The sequence below is a fragment of the Phyllostomus discolor genome, chromosome 4 (genome assembly GCF_004126475.2).
Source record: "Phyllostomus discolor isolate MPI-MPIP mPhyDis1 chromosome 4, mPhyDis1.pri.v3, whole genome shotgun sequence".
Taxonomy (NCBI): domain Eukaryota; kingdom Metazoa; phylum Chordata; class Mammalia; order Chiroptera; family Phyllostomidae; genus Phyllostomus; species Phyllostomus discolor.
Genome location: NC_040906.2, coordinates 117,592,776 through 117,616,015, shown reverse-complemented (window position 1 = coordinate 117,616,015; position 23,240 = coordinate 117,592,776). Strand labels below are relative to the sequence as shown.

The following is a 23,240-nucleotide window of genomic DNA, read 5'->3' as shown; positions in this document are numbered from 1 at the left end:
AAAACAGGGTGATAAGTGGTAAGCTGGCTAAAGTTATACAAAGTCCCAAGAAGCACAATGGAAAGTAGGTGATACTAGGTCAGTGCTGAAGTTAGAGGAGACCCCAGAGAGGCTGTGGAGCCTCTCTGGCGTTTGAAGGACGTAAGGCTCCGTCTTCATGCTGTTTGCTTCTCAGAATGAGACTGTCAGTGTGGTTGGATGGCTGTGCCATTTTATCCTGATGTGAGTGAATCTCGAGAATATCCTGGTTTTGGTGTTAGTAACAAATCTAAAACATTTTCTCTGTTTACCAAAGTATCAGTAGACTCTTTTTCCTTTTCTTATATAGATTGCCATTTCACCTTACTCGTAACCGAGAACAAGTCACCCCTAAGCGATACTGTATGCTCTTACAGTGTTTTATAGTTCCCCGACTATCTGCACCACGTTATCTCATTTGATCTGCACGGTGGCCTGCAAGTGTAGCAAGGTTCCTACTTTATCATCTTTTGAACCGTGTTTCTTAACCTTTTGAATTCTTGAGTGCAATATAGGACTGACATTTGAGCCTCGGAGACCCAACTTTTCATTTGACTTTACATATACTACATCTAATTTGACAAATACTACATACAACATTGATTTGGATACAAAATTTGAATAAGGGCAACTTTCTCTGACAACTGAGGGGGAAGTATATACAAATTATCTCTGTTCATCATATGATAAAAGCATAGGGCAAATTGGAAACGGATAGGCACCAATCTCTTTTGTGCATTAGTAATTGCATTGCTTTAATCCCATTTTGCAAGCGTCTTTGGCTTTCAAATTTAATTGGAACTATTTGGTAGGATACTGGAATAATTATATCACCTGCTGATTTGTGTACCATGGTAAACATGGTAAAATAACTCATTAATACTAAATTGGATTGGTTGCCGTTTTCAGTGGTATAACTGAGTGGATTTTCCTTTGAAAATTGACTCCCATCTGCACCTTACCAAGTTGTACTATTTCTTCTGTGACTCTCCTTTTCCGTTTCTTCTCTCAGTGATGTAAGTAATTAATTATGGAGCCACAAATAAATTATACCTAGGGTTAAGTACTGGAATCATAATGTAAAAGCCGAAAGGATCTTTGGAGCTCATTTGATGCCCCATCTCTTTAGTTCCCACTTGAAGAAACTGAGGACCAGAAAGATCAGCTGTACTATTCTGTTCAAAACTATATCTTCACAAATATTCACACTAATATATGCATTATATTTCATGTTCGGGTGATTCTACATGAGAAATTGTCAGAGAAGCTATTAGTTCTTTATCAAAAGAAGCTCATGTAGTTTTTCCCTTTAACTTTAGATAAGAGCTACTTTCTTCAAACTTGTAAGAAAGTGATTCTAGTGATATATACACAGGTGTATGAGTGTATATATACACACAGATACATATTTGTGTGTATACATCCATACAAATTATTTACATCCTAAATTTGTTATGGTAAAATAAGTGATTAGTGGTAATAGTCCAATAATAGCCTTTATTCTTTGTGAATATTAAAGTAATGATTTTTTAAAGTTTCTTGGTTAAACTACCTGTGAAATCAATTTGTACAGCACTATATGTGGAGATAATCTGCTGAGTTAGACCATAAGCGGAGGGAATAATCTAAATGCCCTGGAACACTCCTCAGGATATGCAGTATTAATCAAAGGAAACACACCTGAACTGAATATCATAGCAGAACCTTTCCCTCCATGTGCACGGACCAGGTTCTGAAGGCCAACATCAGAGGCTGCAATTCTAAAATTCTAAAGTTGGTACTTTCTCCTTGTATTTCCTCAACAAAACATTTATGAATTAGACAAGAGTTCTAGAGAACAGTAATTAAAATACAGTTTTCATTTTCACCAATAACTTTATTGATTTAGATATTTTGAGTATGTCTACTAACTCTTGCTATTAGCTTCTAGTGGGCAGAGGTCAGGAATGCTGGTAAACATCTTGCGATGCTTAAGACAGCCCCACAGCAAAGAGTCATTCAGCCGAAGTATCAATGGTACCAGGAAGCTTTGCAAACCACTTTTGACACGTTCAGTCTGTCACAGCACCTTCTCCATACACTGCACAAATCTTTTTTGTGTTTCAGTTGTTTTACCTTTCTTGAAATAGTAAAGCATAATATGCCAAAAACACTGCTTATTTTCTTTCATCTTCAATATTAAAATGGCTGCACAAAAATTCACCAATTTTGATACGTTTTTTTAAATGCATGTTGCTATGACAGATGTCACAATACAATCTAACAAAACTGTTTCAAATGAACTTAAAGACAAGTAAGCACTACTACAGCCATTGTACAGAAAAAACTAAATGGAACTTTTTGGCCAACCCAACAAATAATGGTTGCGCCTCTCAGTAGAAACCTTTTAGAAATGTGAACGGAAGGGAATATGGAGGCAGGCACAAAGGTGCCAAGAAATAAGAAAAGGAAAAAAGGTATTATTGAATGTAGACAAGTCTATTTATAGTCTATTAAACATTTTTTATACTCTAAAATTTTAAGAAATGCAACTGAAATCTACATCTTTAGACTTTTAAGATGTATCAGTCTTCAGTTATTGAGCAACAGAAAGGTAGCTGTTACTTTTCTGTTACCTTTCTGTTACCTGTGCATAATGTTGAACAAATTCAAGATATGCTGCCATCTTCTACAGTTTTAATTGTATTTTAGCTTAAATAGTTACATGGTATTTTAATTTTAATAGTTAAATAATAAAGTTTAATAATAGTACTATTAGTTAATAGTATAGTATTTAAACTGTAATATAGTTTAGTGTGGTGTAGAATTTAAGATAAAAAATATTTTAACTATAATCTCATTTGTCACTTTAATTTCAGCTTTTAAAAATTTACAAAATATCCTTTTGCTTGCTTTCACAACTTGGTGTGTTTAGACTTGAAAGTTGCTTATGAATAATTGATATGTAGAATAGTTTAAAACTTTCAAATGGTTGCTATTCTCTTAATTTTACATTTAAATAAGAGTAAGCAAAGAATTAATTCCTTGTCAAAGTTGCTGTTCTAATACAATAAATACATTGTTTATGGGATGTTTTTAAGCTGTGCAGGCTTATATTGATTGTGGGTTGGTAATTCACATATATATATATATCTTTTTGAGCTATGAGATACTGATAATGCCTTATATATATTTTTAAAACTTGACCTAACTGTGTTAAGAATTAACATGAAACTCTAAAAAGTTAGGCACATCTTTTATCAATTTATATGCTTGTTTATGTTTCAAATGTCTAAGATAGTAGAAGACCATTCACCAATAAAGAATAAGGAGATCATATAATAGGAAAATACTAAGTCAAATATCTATATTTGGATGAAATCAAATCAGATTATCATATGAAAAATTAGACAGAATATTCTAAATGTTGACTGTATTTAGTTACAAATTCGTTTTCTTTCAAACACATGTTTAGTTCTCAGTCCTTAAGCTGTGTCTGCATGAAGCAGTTGGTGTGGATGTTTTGATCCAAACCTTCTTTTTGGCAGCCATCTATTTGCCAACAATGAAAAAGGCAAATGAATGTTTTCAGGGTTAGACTATTCTGTGTGCTGTAAGACTCAATGTAGTGATCACACTTTTTTGTATTCTGAATGAGAAATTAATCTCTCAGAGAAAGACAAATGGCTTGATTATAGGCATTATAATTTAGTTCCAGTGTTGTGTACCTAGACATCTCTCTCAGATTTGCTGTAAGGGTTAGATGATATAATATATAGAAGTCATGGAGCATAGGATAGTACATTCAATAAATGTTAGCATAAAAAGAATATCAGCTTCTGTTTAAACATGGGTGATACAAGTGCTTATCCTCACACTTCCTCAGATCCCCACTAAATGTCAACATAATTAGTTTAAATGGTGTAAACCTACAAAGACAAAAATGGGAGAGTATAAAATACCAGATGAACAATTTCAAAAAATTATGGAAGTTTAAAAGTGAATAGAAATGCTAACAGTTTAACCGATCTGAGAGAAATGAAACCTTGGAACCTGGAGAACTCGGGATGGAAAGAAGAAAGAAGTCTTGGGTAGATGAGAAACAGGACTGGTAGAAAGCGAAGGAGCAATTTCATCCCAGAGCCCTATCAAAAGCCATAGGTAGTCAACTACCCCTTTGTCATTCTGACAAAATAGTATAGGTTTATTCTCTAGAAAGATTGAGTGAAAAGCACTGTGGTGTGAAAAATCCCAGGCACAATGATCATCAACATTCAATTAATAGATATTTTAGGAAGAACCCAAAAAACATAAATTTTCAGAGTAATCTAGGAAAATTTCCCAGGTGTAGAGGACAAGAATATATACATTACAGTATCCCTGTATCAGTCAAATATATTAAGAAAAACCCTCAGCAAGGTACAGCACCATGAAATTTCAGAATTTCAAGTTCAAAGAGGACAATAATAAAAGTTCCTCAGAGGGGAAATAAGTCTCATAAAGGCTTAGTAATCCCCCCCACACACACACACAAACCTCTGACTTTTTAACAGCGACATTTTAGGCTGTAAGACAATGGAGCAATGCTTTTAAAATTTGGAGGCAAAATGATTTAATTTCAAATTCTATACCCAACCAGATTATCTCTTGAATATAGGCTAGTATAAATGAATTTTCAGACACACAGAACCTAAAAAATTTTATTTCCCATGCATCTTGTCTCAAAAAACTATCATAGGTGTTTTTTTTAGCTGCAACCTACCACTGGAGGAAGCAGATACAGTCTAGTAAACAGTGAGTTTAAAAATAATCAGTATTCTTTAGAGGAACATAACAGAATCCAGCCTTCTTATTGTATCATTCATATTATCTCAGAAAAAATCCCAGGTTTCTTAAAATGTAAAGTAACAGAAAAATTTGGCCCATACCCAAGAAAAAGGCAAAATGGCGGTTACTCCAAGATGACCCAGCTGTTGAAATTAGCAGACAGGGATTTTTGAAGCAGCTACTACACCTATGCTTAAGAGTAAAAAAGGAAATTTCATGAGAATATGATTTACCAAAATTAGGAAGTTAATTAAAGAAAGAACAAGAAACGAGGTAAAAAAAAAATAGTCCAATGAAATCACTAAAGAGAGCCTGGAGGGCTCCAGTTGAGATGTCTCTGAGGAAAACACAAACGATGAAATTGGGAGGAAGTCTTGTTTCAGGTCTTTCAGAGAATTTGGAATGAAATAATGTTCACAAAAAAATAAAGCTTTAAAACTTTAGCGAATAGCAAATAAAACTTTACCTAAGTTTTTATTTGTAAGAAGAAATTTGATTATAGTGACCAAGCTATAAGAGTATTTACCAGTCATAATAATGTAAACTGGATATTAATTTAACAATTAAAAGTTATAAATAAGAGCAAAATGGGAGAAAGAAAATGGTTAAATACTAGTTGTATGAGAATACTAAATTTAAAACAAGTATTATAAGCATACTCCAAGTATGGATGTAAAGAACAAAAGAAGAAGAAAAAAAATTGGAAGTAGTTGCCTCTGGAAGCAGAATTGTAGATTGGAAAATAGTGTGGCAGGTATTACTTTCTAGCATTATAAAATTGAGAGTATTACTTGACTTTCAGTGTTACATTGTTTTAACTTAAAAAAAATTAAAAAGTAGAATTAAGTATTTATAACACAATAGCAAAAGTGCCTGGCACAAATTAGGTTTCAATAAATGGTAGCTATTACTACTAAGATTATTAATTCTTATACTAGTCAATAAAACATAGGTATCCATTTCAAACGGAAAAGAAACATATGAATCTGACCTTATAAACAGGATGACTACCTACCCTAGATTTTGCCTCTTCATCACATAGCTTTCAACAACTCCTGCCTCTTAGTATGCATGTATGTATATATTTATTTAATATTTTTTTCCAAAATTAAAGATCCAAGGTGTTGGCCATGAACCAAAGGAAAGAAATGCAACATGAGGGTTTTAAAGGGAACTTTCAGGATGTTAATGATTATGAAATCATCAAATTAATCTTGTTGTACTTTTAAAACCTTTGGAACTTTGGAGAAATCTTTCTGTTGAATTTATGTGGGACAAGGCCAAATGCATGGGTTATTGACTTCATTTAGCCTGATTCATTTTTATTATAGATGGTAAAACTAAAAATCATTGAGAAGAAATTGAATGTCAACATTTAAGGTTTATAAACTACCTGTTGGGAGTGGTAGTCTTGGACCTTCAGATATTATTCAAAGGGAAGTTGTGAGGTGAGAATGTTAGGTCACTGGTTGAAGAAGGTAAAGAAAAAAATTTCTTGACAGTATAACTAAGATTATAAACTGAGCACATAATTTCCATGCCTAGGTTAGGAAATAAACATTATATTATATGAAGATAATTATAGATATTTTTTCTTTGAGAAAATTGTTTTGGAGTTATATTTTTTTAATTGTTTTATTTATTATGCTGTTATAGTTGTTCCAGTTTTTCCTCTTTGTACATCCCCAGCCCAGCACCGCCCAATCTCTCAGTCAATCACCACGCCTTTGTTTATGTCCATGGGTCATGCACATAAGTTCTTTGGCCACTCCATTTCCTGTACTGTACATTACATCCCCATGGCTATTCTGCAACTACCTATTTGTACTTCTTAATACCCTCACCTTTTCACCCATTCCCCCAAACATCCCTTCCATCTGGCAGCCATCAAAACACTATCCATCCCCATGATTCTTTCTCTGTTGTTCTTGTTTGCTTACTTTGTTTTTTAGATTATGTTGTTAATTGGTATGTGTTTATTGCCATTTCATTGTTCATAATTTTGATCTTTTTCTTAAATAAGTTCCTTTAACATTTTGTATAATGGTTTGGTGATATGAACTCCTTTAGTTTTTTGTTTTTGTTTTTTTGTCTGGGAAGCTCTTTATCTGCCCTTTGATTCTAAATGATAGCTTTGCTGGGTAGAGAAATCTTGGCTGTAGGTGTCTGCTTTTCATGACTTTGAATATTTCCTGCCAGTCCCTTCTAGCCTGCACCATTTTTTTTTTGAGAAACCAGCGGACAGTTTTATGGGAACTCCCCTATAGGTAACTAACAGATTTTTTCTTGCTGCTTTCAAATTCTCTCTTTAGCTTTAACCTTTTGCATTTTAATCATAATGTGTTTTGGAGTTGGCCTCCTTGCATCCTTCTTGTTTGGGACTCTGTGTTTCCTGTACTTGTATGTCTATTTCCTTCACTAAATTAGGGATGTTTTCTTTCATTATATTTTCAAATAGATTTCCAATTTCTTGCTCTTTCTCTTCTCCTTCTGGTACCCCTATGATGCGAATGTTGGATTACTTGAAGTTGTCCCAGAGGCTACCTGTACTATCCTCATTTTTTTTTATTCTTCTTTCTTGTTGTTCTGATTGGTTGTTTTTTTCTCATTTATGTTCCAAGTCATTGATTTGATCCTTGGCTTCATCCACTCTACTATTGTTTTCCTGTAAATTATTCTTTAACTAGTGTATTCTGTGTTTCTAATTGGATCTTTTTTATGCCGTTGAGGTCCTAAATTCCTCAAGCATCCTTATAACCAGTGTTTTGAACTCTGCATCCTATAGATTGCTTATCTCCATTTTGTTCAGCTCTTTTTCTGGAGTTGGGCCATGTTTCTTTGTCTCTTCATTTTGGCAGCCTCCCTGTGTTTGTTTCTATGTGTTAGGCAGAACTGCTATGACTCCCTGTCTTGGTAGCATGGCCTAATATAGTAGGTGTCCTATAGGGTCCAGTGGCATAGCCTCCCTACCACTCAAGCTGGCTGCTTGAGGTGCACCCTTCATGTGGGCTGAGTGCACCCTCCTCTTGTAGTCAAGCCTTGATTGCTGCTGGCAGATCAATGAAAGGGATTTACACAGGCCAATCAACTGCAAAAACTGGTTGTGACCACTGACTATCAACTTCCACCCTCCACAGAGGATCAGTTGTGCACGGGCAGGGTAGTGGTGTTCCGGTGTGGACTATAGCTGTCCACTGGATGCACAGGCTGTGGGGTTTCCTAGCTGGGGCAGGCAAGAGTCAGCTACCACCTGTGTTCACCTGGGGCCACCCATGATGAGCTACAAAGCAACTGCAGATGACTGCTACTTTGCAGCACTTGGAGGTTCCCAGACAAAACCAAACTGTCATCCAAAGCTGGCTGCTGGTAGTGCTAGGCCTGGGGCTGCTTAGCCAGAGGTACAGGGGCTAGGGTATCCCTGAGGCTGGTTGTTGCTTGCTTGAGAGGATTAAGGAAGATGTGAAGCCTTGGCTGAGACCAGTCATTCATATGGAAAAGCTCCTCTTAACAGCTTTGGTGGGCTGTAAGTTAGGTGGGGCAAAACCTCAGGGATTCCCCAGGGTGGAGCAAACCACATGAACCAGGTTGATGGAGTCTCAAATATGGCCCCCACCTGCCAGCTCTGTGGCTCTTTGCGGGGGGAAGGTTCAGAAAAGGAGAAATAGCCTCTGCCTGCCTTTCTGTCTAGGAGAAAGCTGTCCCTCAGCTCTCACCCCGATGCCAGATACTTCAGTTCCTCCTGGTGTGCCACTGGTGCCTTTCAAGTTGCTGCCCTGAGCTGGAGCTCAGAGGGAGTGAATCTAAGTCTGTGTGCAGGTCCTTTAAGAGGTACCTCTTGGGAATTCAGTAGCTTCTTTCAGAAACTCAAACCATGCTGGTTTGTTCAGCCAGGGGGCTTATCTTCCTGGCACTGGATCCATGGGTTGGAGGGCCTGGTGTGGGGCTGGGACCCCTGACTCCTGAGACATCCCTCCCAAATTTTTATCCACCACACATGAATGTGGTTTCTTTAATTCTGTAGTGTTCTGACTTCCATTCAACTCAATTTCTGATAGTTCTGAGTGATGGTTGTTGTGTAGTGTAGTTGTAATTTTGATGTGGTTGTGAGGTGAGCCATGTTTACCTTCACCTCCATCTTCACCATAATTGAAGCCTATATTTTAAAGAAGAAAGTGCATCTTAACAAAGAATCAAGAATTTCTCATAATTTAAGTAAAGTACTCTATTATTCCGGTTCTCCAGAAAAAAAATATATGTATGTGACTAGATAGATAGCTAGATAATGAGGAGTTCACTCACATGATCGTGGTGATAGAGAGGGCCCAAGTTCCGTAGAGGGCAAGCTGGAGAGGTGAGGTGTAGTGCCAAATCCCGTCCAAAGGCCTGAGAACTAGATGTCTTATTCCAAGTCAGAAGCTGGAAAATAGATAACAGTGTCCCAGTTCAAAACAGTCAGGCAAAAGGAGTTCCCTTCACCTTTTTGTTCTGTAGTCATGTAACAACACATAATGACATTTTTTTGGTCAGTGACCATCAATGATTGTGGCCCCATAGATTATAATAAAACTGCAAAATTCCTGTCGCTTAGTGCCATTCTAACATCATAGCATACATGGCACATTACATGTTTGTGGTGATGCTGAGGGACACAAACCTGTGCTACCACTTGTGTAAAAGTGTAACGTATACAATTATGTACAGTGCATAATTCTTGATACTGATAATAAATGACTATGTTACTGGTTTACTCTACTTTTTTGTCATTATTTTAAAATGCACTCTTTCTACCTATTTTTTAACAAAAGATGTGCTGTGAAACAGCAAGTTGTGTTATACTAGTAGTGGCCGTATATAGCTTGTGTTAACTGAATCTCTCAATTGCATCATTTTCTCTTGTGTTTGATTTAATTTAATCTCATGCTGTTTTATACAGTAACATGCTGTATAGGCTTGTACCTATGAGCAATAGACTACACCATTTAGCCTAGGTGTCCAGTAGGCCATACCATCTCCGTTTGTGTAAGTGCACTTTGTGTTTGCTCAAAAACAAAATTACCTAGCAATGCATTTTTCAGAACATATATCTGTCATTAAGTAGTGCATGACTATATTCAGTTCTTCAACTGATTGGTTGAGTCCCACCCACATTAAGGGGGGCAATCTGCTTTACTCAGTCTAGTAATGCAAATATTAATCTCATCCAAAAATACTCTCAAAATCACATGCAGAATAATGTTTGACCAAATGTCTGGGCTCCCAATGGCCCAGTCAGGCTAACACATAAAAGTCACCATTACAAGTACATGAAGGCATAAAGATAAAACTGAAATTACTGAAGCTTAAATGTAGAAAAATATGAGAGAAAAATAAGAAACATAATGAGAATGAAGGTACAGGGGAAAAGCTATGAGTCAGGCTTTAAAGACTACACTGAAGTGTGATAGTGAATTATCACAGATCTTGGAAGAAGACTGTGGACATTATATTTGAAGAAGATTATGTTAGTACTTAAATGTAGGATGCATCACAATGTGGAGCCATTGAAATTTCAAAACCAGTTAAGCAAAAAGCCCTGAAGACCCACATTGGGATGAATACTGTGTAATTAGAGAGCAGAGTGAAGACCCTGAACAGATGTAAAGAAACAACAAAATTAACAGAAGTTAGTAAAAATGTGAGAGGAAAAAAACTGAGTGTGAATGTTAGTATTATTGATAACAATGATAAATTTAGAAGAGATTTGTGAGAATCAAAGATGAGGCATTTAAAATGACATGTAAAATTTCAACTTTATCTTTTAATCCTCAACCTCCATATAAGGTATGAAATATTAAAATGCCAACATGATGAGTATTGATATGCTAGGGAAAATTTTTGTCTCTTCAACAGTTTTCACAATTCTATTATTTTTAGTTCACTTTGAAAAATAGACATATTGATCAGAAAAAAACATGCTGTAAATGAGTTACTATTATGGTAAAATAATAATGTCTTTTAGCAAAATATCTTGTTAAATCTCTGTAAGGTTGCTATTGTTACCATACCTTTATCCATATAGTTAAGAAAATTAACTTTGTATACTCATTTAACCAGCAATTGGTCTTAAAGTATTTATTCTATCATTTCTTTCACATTTTATAATACAATTAAATGTACATTGTTTTTGTTGTAATAAAAATTATAAAATGTACAGTTGTTTCTTGTTAATTATGTCTTCAGTGAATAATGAAGTATAACTTTCATTTATTTTCAAGGATTAAGAAATTAAGGAATTTTTTTTAAGAATATAGAATCAACTTGTTTTTAAGCCCTGAAGGTATTAGTAATTTTTATTTTATTTGGGTTTCCTGGTTCTAGTATTTTTTCACATTAAATACACTAGTCCTGAGCTCAGCATCCTGTGTCACTGGACTGCCAAGCTGTTAACCTGTTTTTTAAGCTCATGCTGTTAAATAGGCATTTCTTTACTTTTTCTTGTAGATATGGAGAAATAATTCTAGAAATAAGCTAATAGGTAATGTCCACTTCAGTGTGATCACTGTAATTGGCTAATTAAATTGCTCTTCTGACTCAGTAAAGAAGAGTAGGTCAGAGTTAGGGAGAGGTAAATTTGGAACATGGGACGCGTGAGGTCCAGATAGGCTTGGTGAGGTAACACGATAGCTTTCAGTCCCAAGGATCCACTTCATGGAGTCTAAGGTGAATCAGCAAGAGCTAGCAGTATGAGTGCCAATAAGGATACTGCTTACTAGTGTGGAAATGAGCAAATGGGGTTGTTGAAAACTAAAGATAAAGATTTTCTACTAATTATGACAACAGAACAATGATATAAATTCCAGATGCATATAATAGATGTGTATTGTTTTTTATAAGGTGCTTTAAAATATTTAACTCTTCTATGTCTATTTTTCACTTTCTCTTTTTTCCTAGTTAATGTGTTTGTAAACTGACATTATTGAGACTCATATAAATAGAGATTGTTTAGATTTAGTGTGGCTGAACAATGAGTAGTTGAGAAAGCTGTTAGGGATATACACTTACCTGATCCTATATTAACATGAGGAAAATTACTGATACTGGTACAGTACTTTGACAGTGCTGCCTCCCGGTTCTCTTTGTGTGTGCAGACAGATGGAGACTGAGCTCATATTCTTCTCCACACTGACTGCATGTATTGGGTTGGCCAAAAAGCCTGTTTAGTTTTTTCTGTAAAATGAGAGGCACATTATTCATTTTTAGCAATAACTTCATTGATTTGGATATTTTGAGTATGTCAGCTATCTCCTGCATGTGTGGTATAATGTTGATTGTTCTCAGTTAATGTCTCTATTTCATCACTATCAACTTCAACTGGACTAGCCAACCATGGAGCATTGTCCAGTGAGAAATCTCCAGCCCCAAACTTTGCAAACCACTTTTGACAAGTTTGATCAGTCATAGTACCTTCTCCAAACACTGTACAAACCTTCTTTTGTGTTTCAGTTACATTTTTACCTTTCTTCAAATAATAAGGCATAATATGTCAAAATGTTGCTTATTTTTTCCATCTTCAATTTTAAAATGGTTACATAAAAATTCACCAATTTTGATAAGTTTTTTTAAATGGACAATGACGTGACAGCTGTCACACTGCAATCTAACAAAATTGTTTTGAATAAAGTTAAAGACAACTAAGCGATACTAGAGCCATCTTACAGGAAAAAAAATTTTTTTGGACCAGCTCAATATTTTAGACTGTGATAGAAATGTTTTATTTGGGGGAAAAGCTGTGTATACATATTTCCCTGGTACCCTTCCAGTTTTTAGAAAAATATGTTTAAATTTTTCCTGCTGAAAACTTTTAGTTTCTTTCTGGGTAGATACATCATCTTTTTGAAAAACCTTTCCCCCAAGATTTCTTTTTGAATGGTTCACAGTTAAATTTAAATTTCTATATTTAGGTAGAATTATGTTTATATACCAACCACCAGTATCCAGGAAATTCAGTGGTAAGGCTGACACATAGGGAGTTTATAGTCTATTTTGTAGTCTGTGTATTTAGACAAGGTTTGAAGCTTACTTAGCAAAATCGCTTAAACATTCAAGCAGAATTTCTTTAGTACAAATGCAATATTTGATTTCTTATAATTGTTAAGATAACAGTGTGTCATTTTTTAGAGATTAGTTCTCAGTAATATGTGTTAGATTTATTTCTTTCAAAGAATGATACATTCAGAACAGCTTTTATATGTAAATATTTTTATAATATTGGGTAGAAATGGTTTGGTTTAATCACCATGGTTTGATCGAGTTTGAAAGAAGTTACAGGCACTTTTTTGTAGTGTTTTCTCCAGCATCTTTATTTTTTTCAGCTGGATGTATTTTGTGTTCCTTCCAACTAATCAAAATAAGAAACTGATTTTGCCTGTGCCAAAAAATAGAACTATCATTTTTCACATTCTTTTATTTTCCAGGTCATTTTCAAGTAAGATTGTGTTTCTAGGACTTCTAAATTCCAGAAAACTCCCGACTTTGTAGATATAAGGGCCCCGATGAACATTTCAGGGAGAATCTAACTTTCTGTGCAGTATGTTTTGTGTTGTGCATTCCAGACACAGTTAACTTTTTGTGTGCATGTGATTAGTGTGGAGAGAAATTAATGCAGTCCCGCATTATGATTTATGGACTGAATCCTTTGCCCACTGAAGACCTGCCAAAACTAAAACTATTTTTTTTCCTTTGGATATTAGAAACAGCTACTGTTTTTGTTGATCTTTTAAAGGTCTGAATGGGCCTATTTCAAATCATACCAGCATGGGAGCTCAGATTAATAATATACTTATTCAACTAGTGATACTGAGTGAAACCATTGCTCACAAGGATATGAGGATACAATTTCATAAAATTATTTTCAGGTGCATTAATACATTTCTGGAAGCTGCACATGATTTTTCTTTTGCATGAAAGAAATCAAGGATTTCTGTTTATTGTATCAGTTACAGGTGGGCTTATAAGTTAAGTTAATTTAATTGCATTTTTTATACCTTAAAACATAAGACATTTCACTTTTAAGAAGAGTAATGTGATTGCTGGATTGTTCCCCTAAATTATTAACTCTTAGTATGTTTATCTTTCTTCACATCATGACTGTCATATATTTAATTTAGATTACTGAGAAAAATTCCTATTTTTTTTTGTTGTTAGTTACAGCAAGCTGCTGAAGTTTCTCAGCTTCGGGGAGCAAGGGTAATATCTGCTGAAGATCTTCTGTTTTTGATGCGCAAAGATAAGGTAATATAAAAACTGTTTACTGAATTAAAATGCCATGTTTGGTGCTTAAGTACACATATGTGGGGAAACTAAATTTCCTTGTTATATAGTGTTCATATTGGAACCATGACTATTGAACTGATGTTTTAATCTTCATAGCTTACATGACAAAATGATTTAAGAAAAGTGATTTTAACACAGGCAAGGGCACATATATAAAACTATGTTGATAACTAATTCTTACTTATCCAAACATAGGTATTCAAGCATGTTCAGTGCTACATAATATTCATTAAATATTCACTGTTCTCATAAGAGACATATAACTGAGTGACATATTTATTTTTATCTAATTTTATACAGTGTTACAGGCTTTCAGAGAGTAATTTTTTAACTTGGAATATAAAATTTATTCTGACCCTAGTTTATAGAAAATAGAAAATCAATCAAGATGTATATTCCAGTAGCATAAATATATATCAAAAAGTCTAGGGTATTTTATACCTTTTTTATTCTTATTCTTTGAACACTGGTATTAAAATATCTAAGCTGTTACTAACATGTCTAATTTTTGTCCTCTCTACTGTGAGTAGCTAGTTGAAAATATTTTGTAAAATATTACATTTTAATAAGTTTTATCCAAAAGTTACATGTAAAAAACGAACTGAAAAAACAGTCACTGGTGGGATTCCCAGCCAGGACACATGCCTGGGTTGCTGGCCAGGTCCCCAGTAGGGGGCGCACAAGAGGCAACCACATGTTGATGTTTCCCTTTCTTTTTCTCTCTCTTCCCCTCTCTCTAAAAATAAATAAATAAAATCTTTTTAAAAAACTGACTGAAAAATCAGTGTATTATGACAGATACTATCACAAGTGAGCAAGCAATACCCAGATCCTAATGTTCCAGCTTCCATTTCTCCATTGGGTTTTCCTGGCTTTTTAATTACACTTAACCATTCCTCTCCACCATTTTTGTATGCTTGTGGCTCTGTTTTCTATCAAGAGGCTTCCCACCTGACTTTTTGGATAGCCTTTTGTCTCATTAACTCTTAGAAAGTGTAAGAACTATAAAGGAAGAGAAAAAAATGTCTTTACTTTCAAGAAGCTGTAATCTAGTTTAGAAAACCTGTATGATTTAGTTGAAAAAAGCATTTTAAGACTCACAGAATTTTAAGATTGTGTGGTTAGATGTAGAGGTGGTAGGATTTTTTGAAGTGGAGGTCTCTACCTGAGATAAGACTCATGCAGTTATATAGAGAATGGACCAAACGCAAAAGAACTAACCAGGATACTGATTGAGTAATCAAGACAAAATAGGATTCCTGTGATGGCTCTGGAAGTAGATAAGAAGGAGGACTTCAGAGAGATAGTGAAGAGTAAAAATATGAAGGATTTGGTGACTTCATTAAACTTGGAGCACTAAGGAGAAACAGGTACTGCATAAGTAGTGGTGGTGTGAGGAAGAAGCTGAAAAAGTACTGTTGGCAGAAATGAGTGTCTTGAGCCAAGATTCTTTATGAAGTCATGTGGACTACAGTGGAGTAAGCAGAACATGCCTGTCAATTTTTCTTTTTCTCTGACAGATAAAGAGGCTAACACACACACAAAAAAAATCCCACATTGACACTTTTTCCTGCCTTTTGGGGAAGGTAAAATTTAAAGTCATGTTGAAACTTTAGGAGCACAGACTAATTGACAGTGCCCTTCACTGTCCAGGAGGACTCTTAACCAGAATCTTTCTAGCACCTGAGATCATAGCTGTAACGTGATAATTGCCATTGTTCTTGTCTTTCTCCTCAAAGTAATAATTTTATTTTTACAATGATATGTACCAAACAGAATTTCAAGTAGTTTACACAACTGTAATATAAGACAAAATAAGACCTAAAGACTGAATGAATTTAGCAAACAGAAAAGGAGGATAGCAAAAGACCAATTTTTTCTCTTAATAATTTCCATTTACATTAGAGCAGTATTTGTTGACCGCCTACTATGTTTTACATATTACACTAGACAGTTGATTTATTCCTCATAATAGTCCTGTAAGGTAGGTACTTGACTTACTTTGTAAATAAAGAAACTGAGGTTCAAAGGTTATATTCTACCTCTTACCTTGCTAAGCTATAGGTGTAAGACTAATTTTAACTTCAGTTTTCCTATGTATATAAAGGAAATGAAAATAGTTGTCTGTATCTCAGGGCTATTGAAAACATCAAATAGAATGCATGTAAAAGAGCTTTGTAAAATACAGTAGGTTTAAATTCCTAGTAATTCCTATTACTAGGAATTTTAAACCTAAAAGGTGAAGGACCAGTAATAATAATGCATTTTAAGTGTAAGCACATGACAAATTACAAAGTTTTAGCAGTTACTTTTAGAATTAAGCAATATTATGGTATTCTAATAATCCTAAGGAAAGCCGTCATTAAGACCCAACTGTCATTAATCAGCTATGAGTTTCATAAAAATATTTCTCATATTACTGAATATTTTCCAGAAATGTAAACCATAAACCAGCTTTTCTAAATAAAATAAGAAATTATCAGAGAATAAAAGAGAATAAAAAGGAGAATGTATCCTTTTTAAAGCAGCTGTCATAAACTCCTTGTCAAGATTGTTTATAAAGCATTTTACATGATTTTTCACTGTATTTTTCCCATTACCACTTATCCCACTCTACCCTCTTCCACCTCCATCCCCCTACCCACCACAGTCACCACGCTGCTGTCCATGTCCATGAGTCCTTTCTCTTTTTTTCTTTTTTGCTCCATCCTTCCTCCTCTCCCAGTCCCACCCCCAGAGCTGTCAGCCTACTCTGTCTATAAATCATTTTTAAAAATAAAGTAGCTTAGGATGTCACACTTCAGAAAGAATTTAAAACTTTTTATAAGGCACAAATAAAGGTAATTATTGTGATTATGCAACATCTGGATACTTGTAAGTGAAAAGTACTTATAAAAATGCTTGTGTTTCAGTTTTTATATTTAATATAATGTGTACATTTTTTATTAAATAGTATTATGCTGAAATTGGTCTGTTTTCTCCAGTCACTCTGGGGTACTACATTATTAAATTTAGTTATTGTAGTCTTTACTCAGTAAAGTGAATATATGTACAGGATATGTACAAGGTTTCTTATTTAATGATTTTGTTTTCAATAGAAAAAACTTAGAAGACTGCTAAAATACATGTTTTTCCGAGACTACAAATCAAAGATTGTCAAAGGTATAGACGAGGATGACCTTCTTGAAGGTAATCTAAACAAAACTATGACACATGTGTGCCGGACCGCACGTTTATGGAATGTCAACGTAGTTGTTCTGTTCAGAGTAGAATATATGTGCTTCTGTTGAATAATGTAGTTTAGAAAGTAACCAAATATTTATTTAGCTGGCAGCTAAATCTTCTGATTTTCTACTTATGTGACTTAAGAGTAATCTGCTATTTACTTCAATTCTTTCTTTTAATAATATGACCTGCTTTACTTCAGAAGATCATGAAACTAAGAAAACTATGTTGATTCAAAGCATTATTTTAGCAAGCATAATTTTTCTTTTGTGGATGTAGAGAACCAGAACCATTACATCTTTGAAATGGGTACATATGGGGTTTTGTTCATTTGTTATAGAAAGTATCTGATGTTTTATGATACAAAGTCACCTCATTTTGATGTGTATGTCATTGCTGTTTGAAATGTAACAAAAGCCTGACACAGAATAGAAAAGTTTCCTTATCTGATTTTACAACTCAGTTCCCCATTCTGGAATATTTAGAAAAAATATTAATGTTGCAGAATCTAATAGTACTAAGCTAAAAATAGGTAATTACTAAACAGTGCTTATTGAATCAAAATAAATACACTTGACCCTTGAACAACATGGATTTGAATTGAGAGTCTACTTAGATGCAGATTTTTTCAATAAATACTATAAATGTATTTTTTTCTTAGGATTTTTCTTAATAACATTTTCTTTCTCTGTCTTACTTTATTGTAAGAATACAATAAAGTATGATACATACTTGTACAATACATATGATATACAAAGTATATGTTAATCAACTATGTTATCAGTAAGGCTTCCATTCAATAGTAAGGCTCTTAATGGTTAACTTTTGGAAAGAAGGGGAAGGGACTAGTCAAAGAACATGTATGAATGACCCATGGACATGGATAGTAGAATGAGGAATGACTGTGGGAGTGGGGTGCGGGGGTTTGGGTGGAGGAAGTCCAAGGGGGAAGTATTGGGCCAACTGTAACAATAAACAAGAATAATAAAAATTTTTTAAGAAGTTAAGTTTTGGGGGAATTAAAAGTCACATGTGGATTTTTGACTGAATCATGTTTGGCACGCCTCACACTCACATTGTTCATGGGTCAATGTATGTTGTGTTTTAGAAATAACTCATAGATTGTGGATTCGACACAGTCACTGCATAGTGTTATTTATTGCTGATAAATATGTGTGTATGTGTATATATATGTATATGTATAAATATAGATAAAATAGTTAAACAGACCCTACTGGATTAAGAAGAATTCTAGAAAACTACTTAAAACCACCTGAATAGTTAATAGACTTTGAAAGAGAATTACTTTCATTTACCCTCAACAAATCAGCAAGTATAATATAGCCATGCCAAAAAAAAAATTCTGATCAAATGTTTAATCATTGTGACCTATTTAATATTCCTAAAATTCTCATAGAATCTAATTTCTGGAAATGAATTTCTTCAAATGAATTTAAATGCTCTTCTTTATGGAGAGCACAAAGAATACAGACTTAGAAAATAGACGAATTTCAATCAAGGGTCAGTTTTATCATTTATGAGTCAGAAATTTTACCACTTTCCATGTGGAATTATTATGAGATTTCAACATAATATATGGAAAGTCCCCGATACATTCCTGCCACTGAATGAATGATAGCCGTCGATACCGTGTTTTGAACACCAAGATGCTCAGAGTGGCAAAGATAGTATTCAGTTGCACTAACATCGTTAGATCAGTTTGCTGTCCTCTCTTCCTTATTTATTTCAAATTTCTCCTCTTTATCTCATTTAAGTTTTCTAATTTTGTGTGTCTTATATAAAATTTTTGAATGGTTGATAGAATTTGTAAGATAAACTACTGAAGTAAAATACATCTAATATTGAAGTACAACCTGTAGAGTGGCCACACGAGGAGTGTGGTAGACACGTCCTCATGTGAAACACATTTACCTGGTGAAAATTTTTTAAATAATAGCTTAAGTTTTAGGACATTGCCCTAAGGGCATATAGCAAATGGAGAAACACATATTCAAGAAAATCTACTAAATCTCATTAAGCACAATGAGAATCTCTTGCTTTTGAGACATGACCTTCTCCCATCCCTCGCCTCCCCTCCTACACTGCCACCCTATCTGAATATGAAAGGAGCTTTACTCTGGGCAAGTGTGACCAAGAACGCGGGGCACCTACTTTTCCAGCTCGCAGTCTATGGCAGCAGTTTCACCCCAGGAGGGGCAGGAAGTCAGCATCTCTCATCTTCTCTGGCTCCACATTGCAGAAGCTCTATTGGAGGCAGGCATAACTAAATGCACTGGAGCTTTCTTTCATTCTCTTTTCTTTGGAAAGTTCTACCCCAGACATAGCTGGCTGAGAATACTGCACCTGATTGGCCCTTTCTCATAGGGAGTAAAGGCCGACGTCTGAAGGAACAAGGCCTAAAGACAAAGGGCTCCCATCCTTGACCAACTCCCCTCTTGGAACAAGGAAAGTCTTTCCAGGAGAAGCTGATTGCTGTTTCCATCCTGAGCTTCAGTACACTGATCAAAGGTTCAGCCCAGAGGGAAAGGCAGGGCTTAAGATGGGTTGCAGCCTCCCCTAAGGGGACTGACTATTTGGAACAGAGCATGTTAAAAAAAAAAAAAAAAACAGCAGAGATCCTGGTGGTGAGCAATTAAAATGGAACTGGGAGCTTTGTGACACTAGTTACAACGAGCAAAATCAGTGCACAAGCTAAAAGTTTAACAGAGGAAGCAAAGGAAAGGGACAGGAGTACTCCTGAGGTCAGAGCAAAACTTAAAAGCTGGCATCACCATGACTCTGCAAACAGCCCCAATGTTATTTGGATCATTCTGTGGAGCAATTTATGCTCAAGAGTATTAACAAAAGCGATAAAGTGAGAAGTCAGCCAAGAATTAGTGGAAGCTAACAGCTGTATGTGATAATATAGTCAAACCAGCCAGTAACTTAATGGGAGAGATCAGGAAAAGTGAAAGCCAAAGAAAAACCAACTGACATCAGTCATCGCTGGTAACTGAGAAGACTGTTTCCATGCTCAAGGCTGTGCCCTCTGAAGAGCAACTTCTGAGGCTCCACACTGTGAGGGAAAGAGATTTTATTGAACTAGTCCAGCCAAGTCGCTAAACAAATACATACACAAACAATGACAACTAGCCTCAGGAAAGGGATAGAATTATTACCTAAGTTGGTGCAGCATGCTATTTAAAATGTCCATGCCGTTCAACAGCAGCAACAACAGAATACTACATATGCAAAGACACAGGTATGTGTGGTCACTGAGCAGGGGTGGGGAGTGGGGGCAGATAACACAAATGGCCCCAAAGTTGGACTTAGGAGACAAAAATTTCAAAATACCTATTATAAATATGTTCAAAGAAGTAAAGGAAACCATGTTTAAAGAACAGAAGGAGGTATCATAACAGTGTATCACAAAGTACAGAACATCCATTAAAGGATAGAAATTGTAAAAAGAAACTAATGGAAATTCTGGAGTTGAGAAGTACAATAACAGAAATGATAAATTCAGTAGAGAGATTCAATGGTAACTTTAAACTAACAGAAGAAAAAAAAATCAGTGAACTCAATCCGAAGGAAAAAGAAAACAGCATGAAAGAAAACTAAAAGAACTTCAGAGAAATATGAGACACCACTAAGTGAGCCAGTATAGGCATAATGGGGCTACCAGCAGGTAAGGAAAGAGAAAAAACAGCAGAAAAAATATACAAAGAAATAGTGATTGGAAACTTCCCAACTTTAATGAAAATTATTAACACATCTAAACAGTTCAATAAGGTCCAAGTAGGATAAATAGATATAGATATCCACAATCAGGCACATTCTAGTAGAAATGTTGAAAGACAATGAGAAAACCATGAAAACCACGAGAGAAAAGCAACTCATCACGTACAACTTAATTATCCAAATCCTAAAGATAGAACCATAACAATATTTTTAACAGCTGACTTCTCATTAACAATATAGGTCAGATAGTAGTAGGATTACATATTGAAAGTGCTGAAAGAAAAAATGTCAACCAAGAAACATACTCAGCAAAATTATCTCTGAAAAATGAAGCAATAAGGATGTTTTCAGATAAACAGAAAGTGAGAGAATTTCTTGCTAGCACTCATATAAAAACTGCTAAAGGAAGTTCTTTGAACTGAAAGCAAGTTGCACCAGATAACAATTTGAATCCACACCTCCACACACAAGAAAAGAGCACCTGTGAAAATAATTATGTAGGTCTATATGAGACAAAATAATTCCATATTCATTTTTCTTCTCTTAACCTGATTTAAAAACAGTTGTATAAAACAATGTCGATGTTTATAATGCTGGGTGTATAACATGTAGCTATGCAATGTTTTGACACTAACAGCATAAGTGAGGGGGATGGTAACAAGCCATATTGTAGTGAAGAGTGGCCAAAAAAAAAAAAAAAGAAAGAAACAATTGGTAAATAAGATGGTTAATATAACCAATTCTGTGTTTACTTTCTGTCTTATAAAGACAAACTGCATGCAGAAGAAATAGCAAATCTATGTAGACTTATGATAAATAAAGAGTTTAAATTAGTAATTTAAAAACTTTCCCCCCCAAGAACCCTGACCAGTGTGGCTCAGTTGGTTGGGTGTCATCCTGCAAAGGGAAGGGTGGCCGGTTTGACTCCCTGTCCAGACACATGCCTGGGTTGAGGGTTTGGTCCCCAGTTGGGGCACATGCAAGAGGCAGCCAATATGTTTCTCTCTCACATCGATGTTTCTCTCCCTCTCTCCCTGCCTTCCCCTCTCTCTAAAAATAAAAAAAATAATAATAATAAACTCTTAAAAAAACAACTTTCCTCCGAAGAAAAACTCATGGCCAGATGATTTCACTGATGAATTTTACCAAATGTTTAAAGAACAATTAATACTAATTAATACTTTTCAAAGTCAGTGTTATCCTGATATGAAATCAAGCCAAGACATCACAAGGGAAAAAAAAACAACTACGACTAATGTCTTTTTGACTATAGAATTCTCAACAGAATACTAGTAAATGAAATCCAGCAACATCTAAAAAGTATTATACACCATGACCAAGTGGGATTTATCCTAGAAGTGGAAGATTGGTTTAAACTTACGAAACAGTTAGTGCAATTCATCATATTAGTAGCATTAAGAGCAAAAACCACATGATCATCTCACTAAGTGTAGAAATATCATTTGAAAAAATCCAAAAGCCTTTTGTTTGTTCCTTTAATTTTTAAGTTTTTTCCATTTCTTTTCAGTTACAGTTTACATTCAGTATCCTTTGTATTAGTCTCAGGAGAACAGCATAGTGGTTAGATAACCATATACTTTACCAAGGGTTCCCCCTGATATTTCCAGTACCCAGCCAGATCCATACATATTCCATATGCTGTACTTTACATCCACATGACTGTAACTACCAATCTGTATTTCTCAATCCCTTCACCTTTTTCAAAGCTCCCTTGTGTCTCCTTTTAGAAGAGCACTAATTCCATTCATGAAGGTTCTTCCCTCATGACTTGATTACCTTCCAAAGTCTTTACTTCACAATACCATCACACTGAGAATTTGGTTTCAACATAGGAGTTTTAAAGGGGGGTACTCATTCAGGTTGAGAAAGTTTCCTTCTCTGCCTAGTTTGTTGAGTATTCCTCTCCTGAAAGACTTGGATTTGGGTAATTAAGTCATGAGGGAGGAGCCTGCATAAATGTGATTAGTGCCTTTCTAAGAAGAGACACAAAAGAGCTTGCCTGACTCACTCTCTGCTGCTCTCTGCCATGTGAGGATATGAGAAGACTGCCATTTGCAAACCAGGAAACAGGCCCTCATCAGACACCAGGTCTACCAGCACCTGATCTTGGCCTTCCC

General features: G+C 35.0%; 1 protein-coding gene across 3 annotated transcripts in view; it reads left to right on the top strand.

Moving 5' to 3' along the window:
• The window catches only part of SUPT3H (SPT3 homolog, SAGA and STAGA complex component), a 472,076-nt gene that overhangs the window by 302,624 nt on the left and 146,212 nt on the right, over nucleotides 1-23,240 (top strand). For all 3 annotated transcript variants that reach the window (XM_036024180.1, XM_036024179.1, XM_036024178.1), the window contains exons 4-5: nucleotides 14,008-14,094; nucleotides 17,235-17,325. In XM_036024180.1, coding sequence (XP_035880073.1) covers nucleotides 14,008-14,094; nucleotides 17,235-17,325 — 178 coding nt within the window. The remainder of the gene's footprint in view (nucleotides 1-14,007; nucleotides 14,095-17,234; nucleotides 17,326-23,240) is intronic.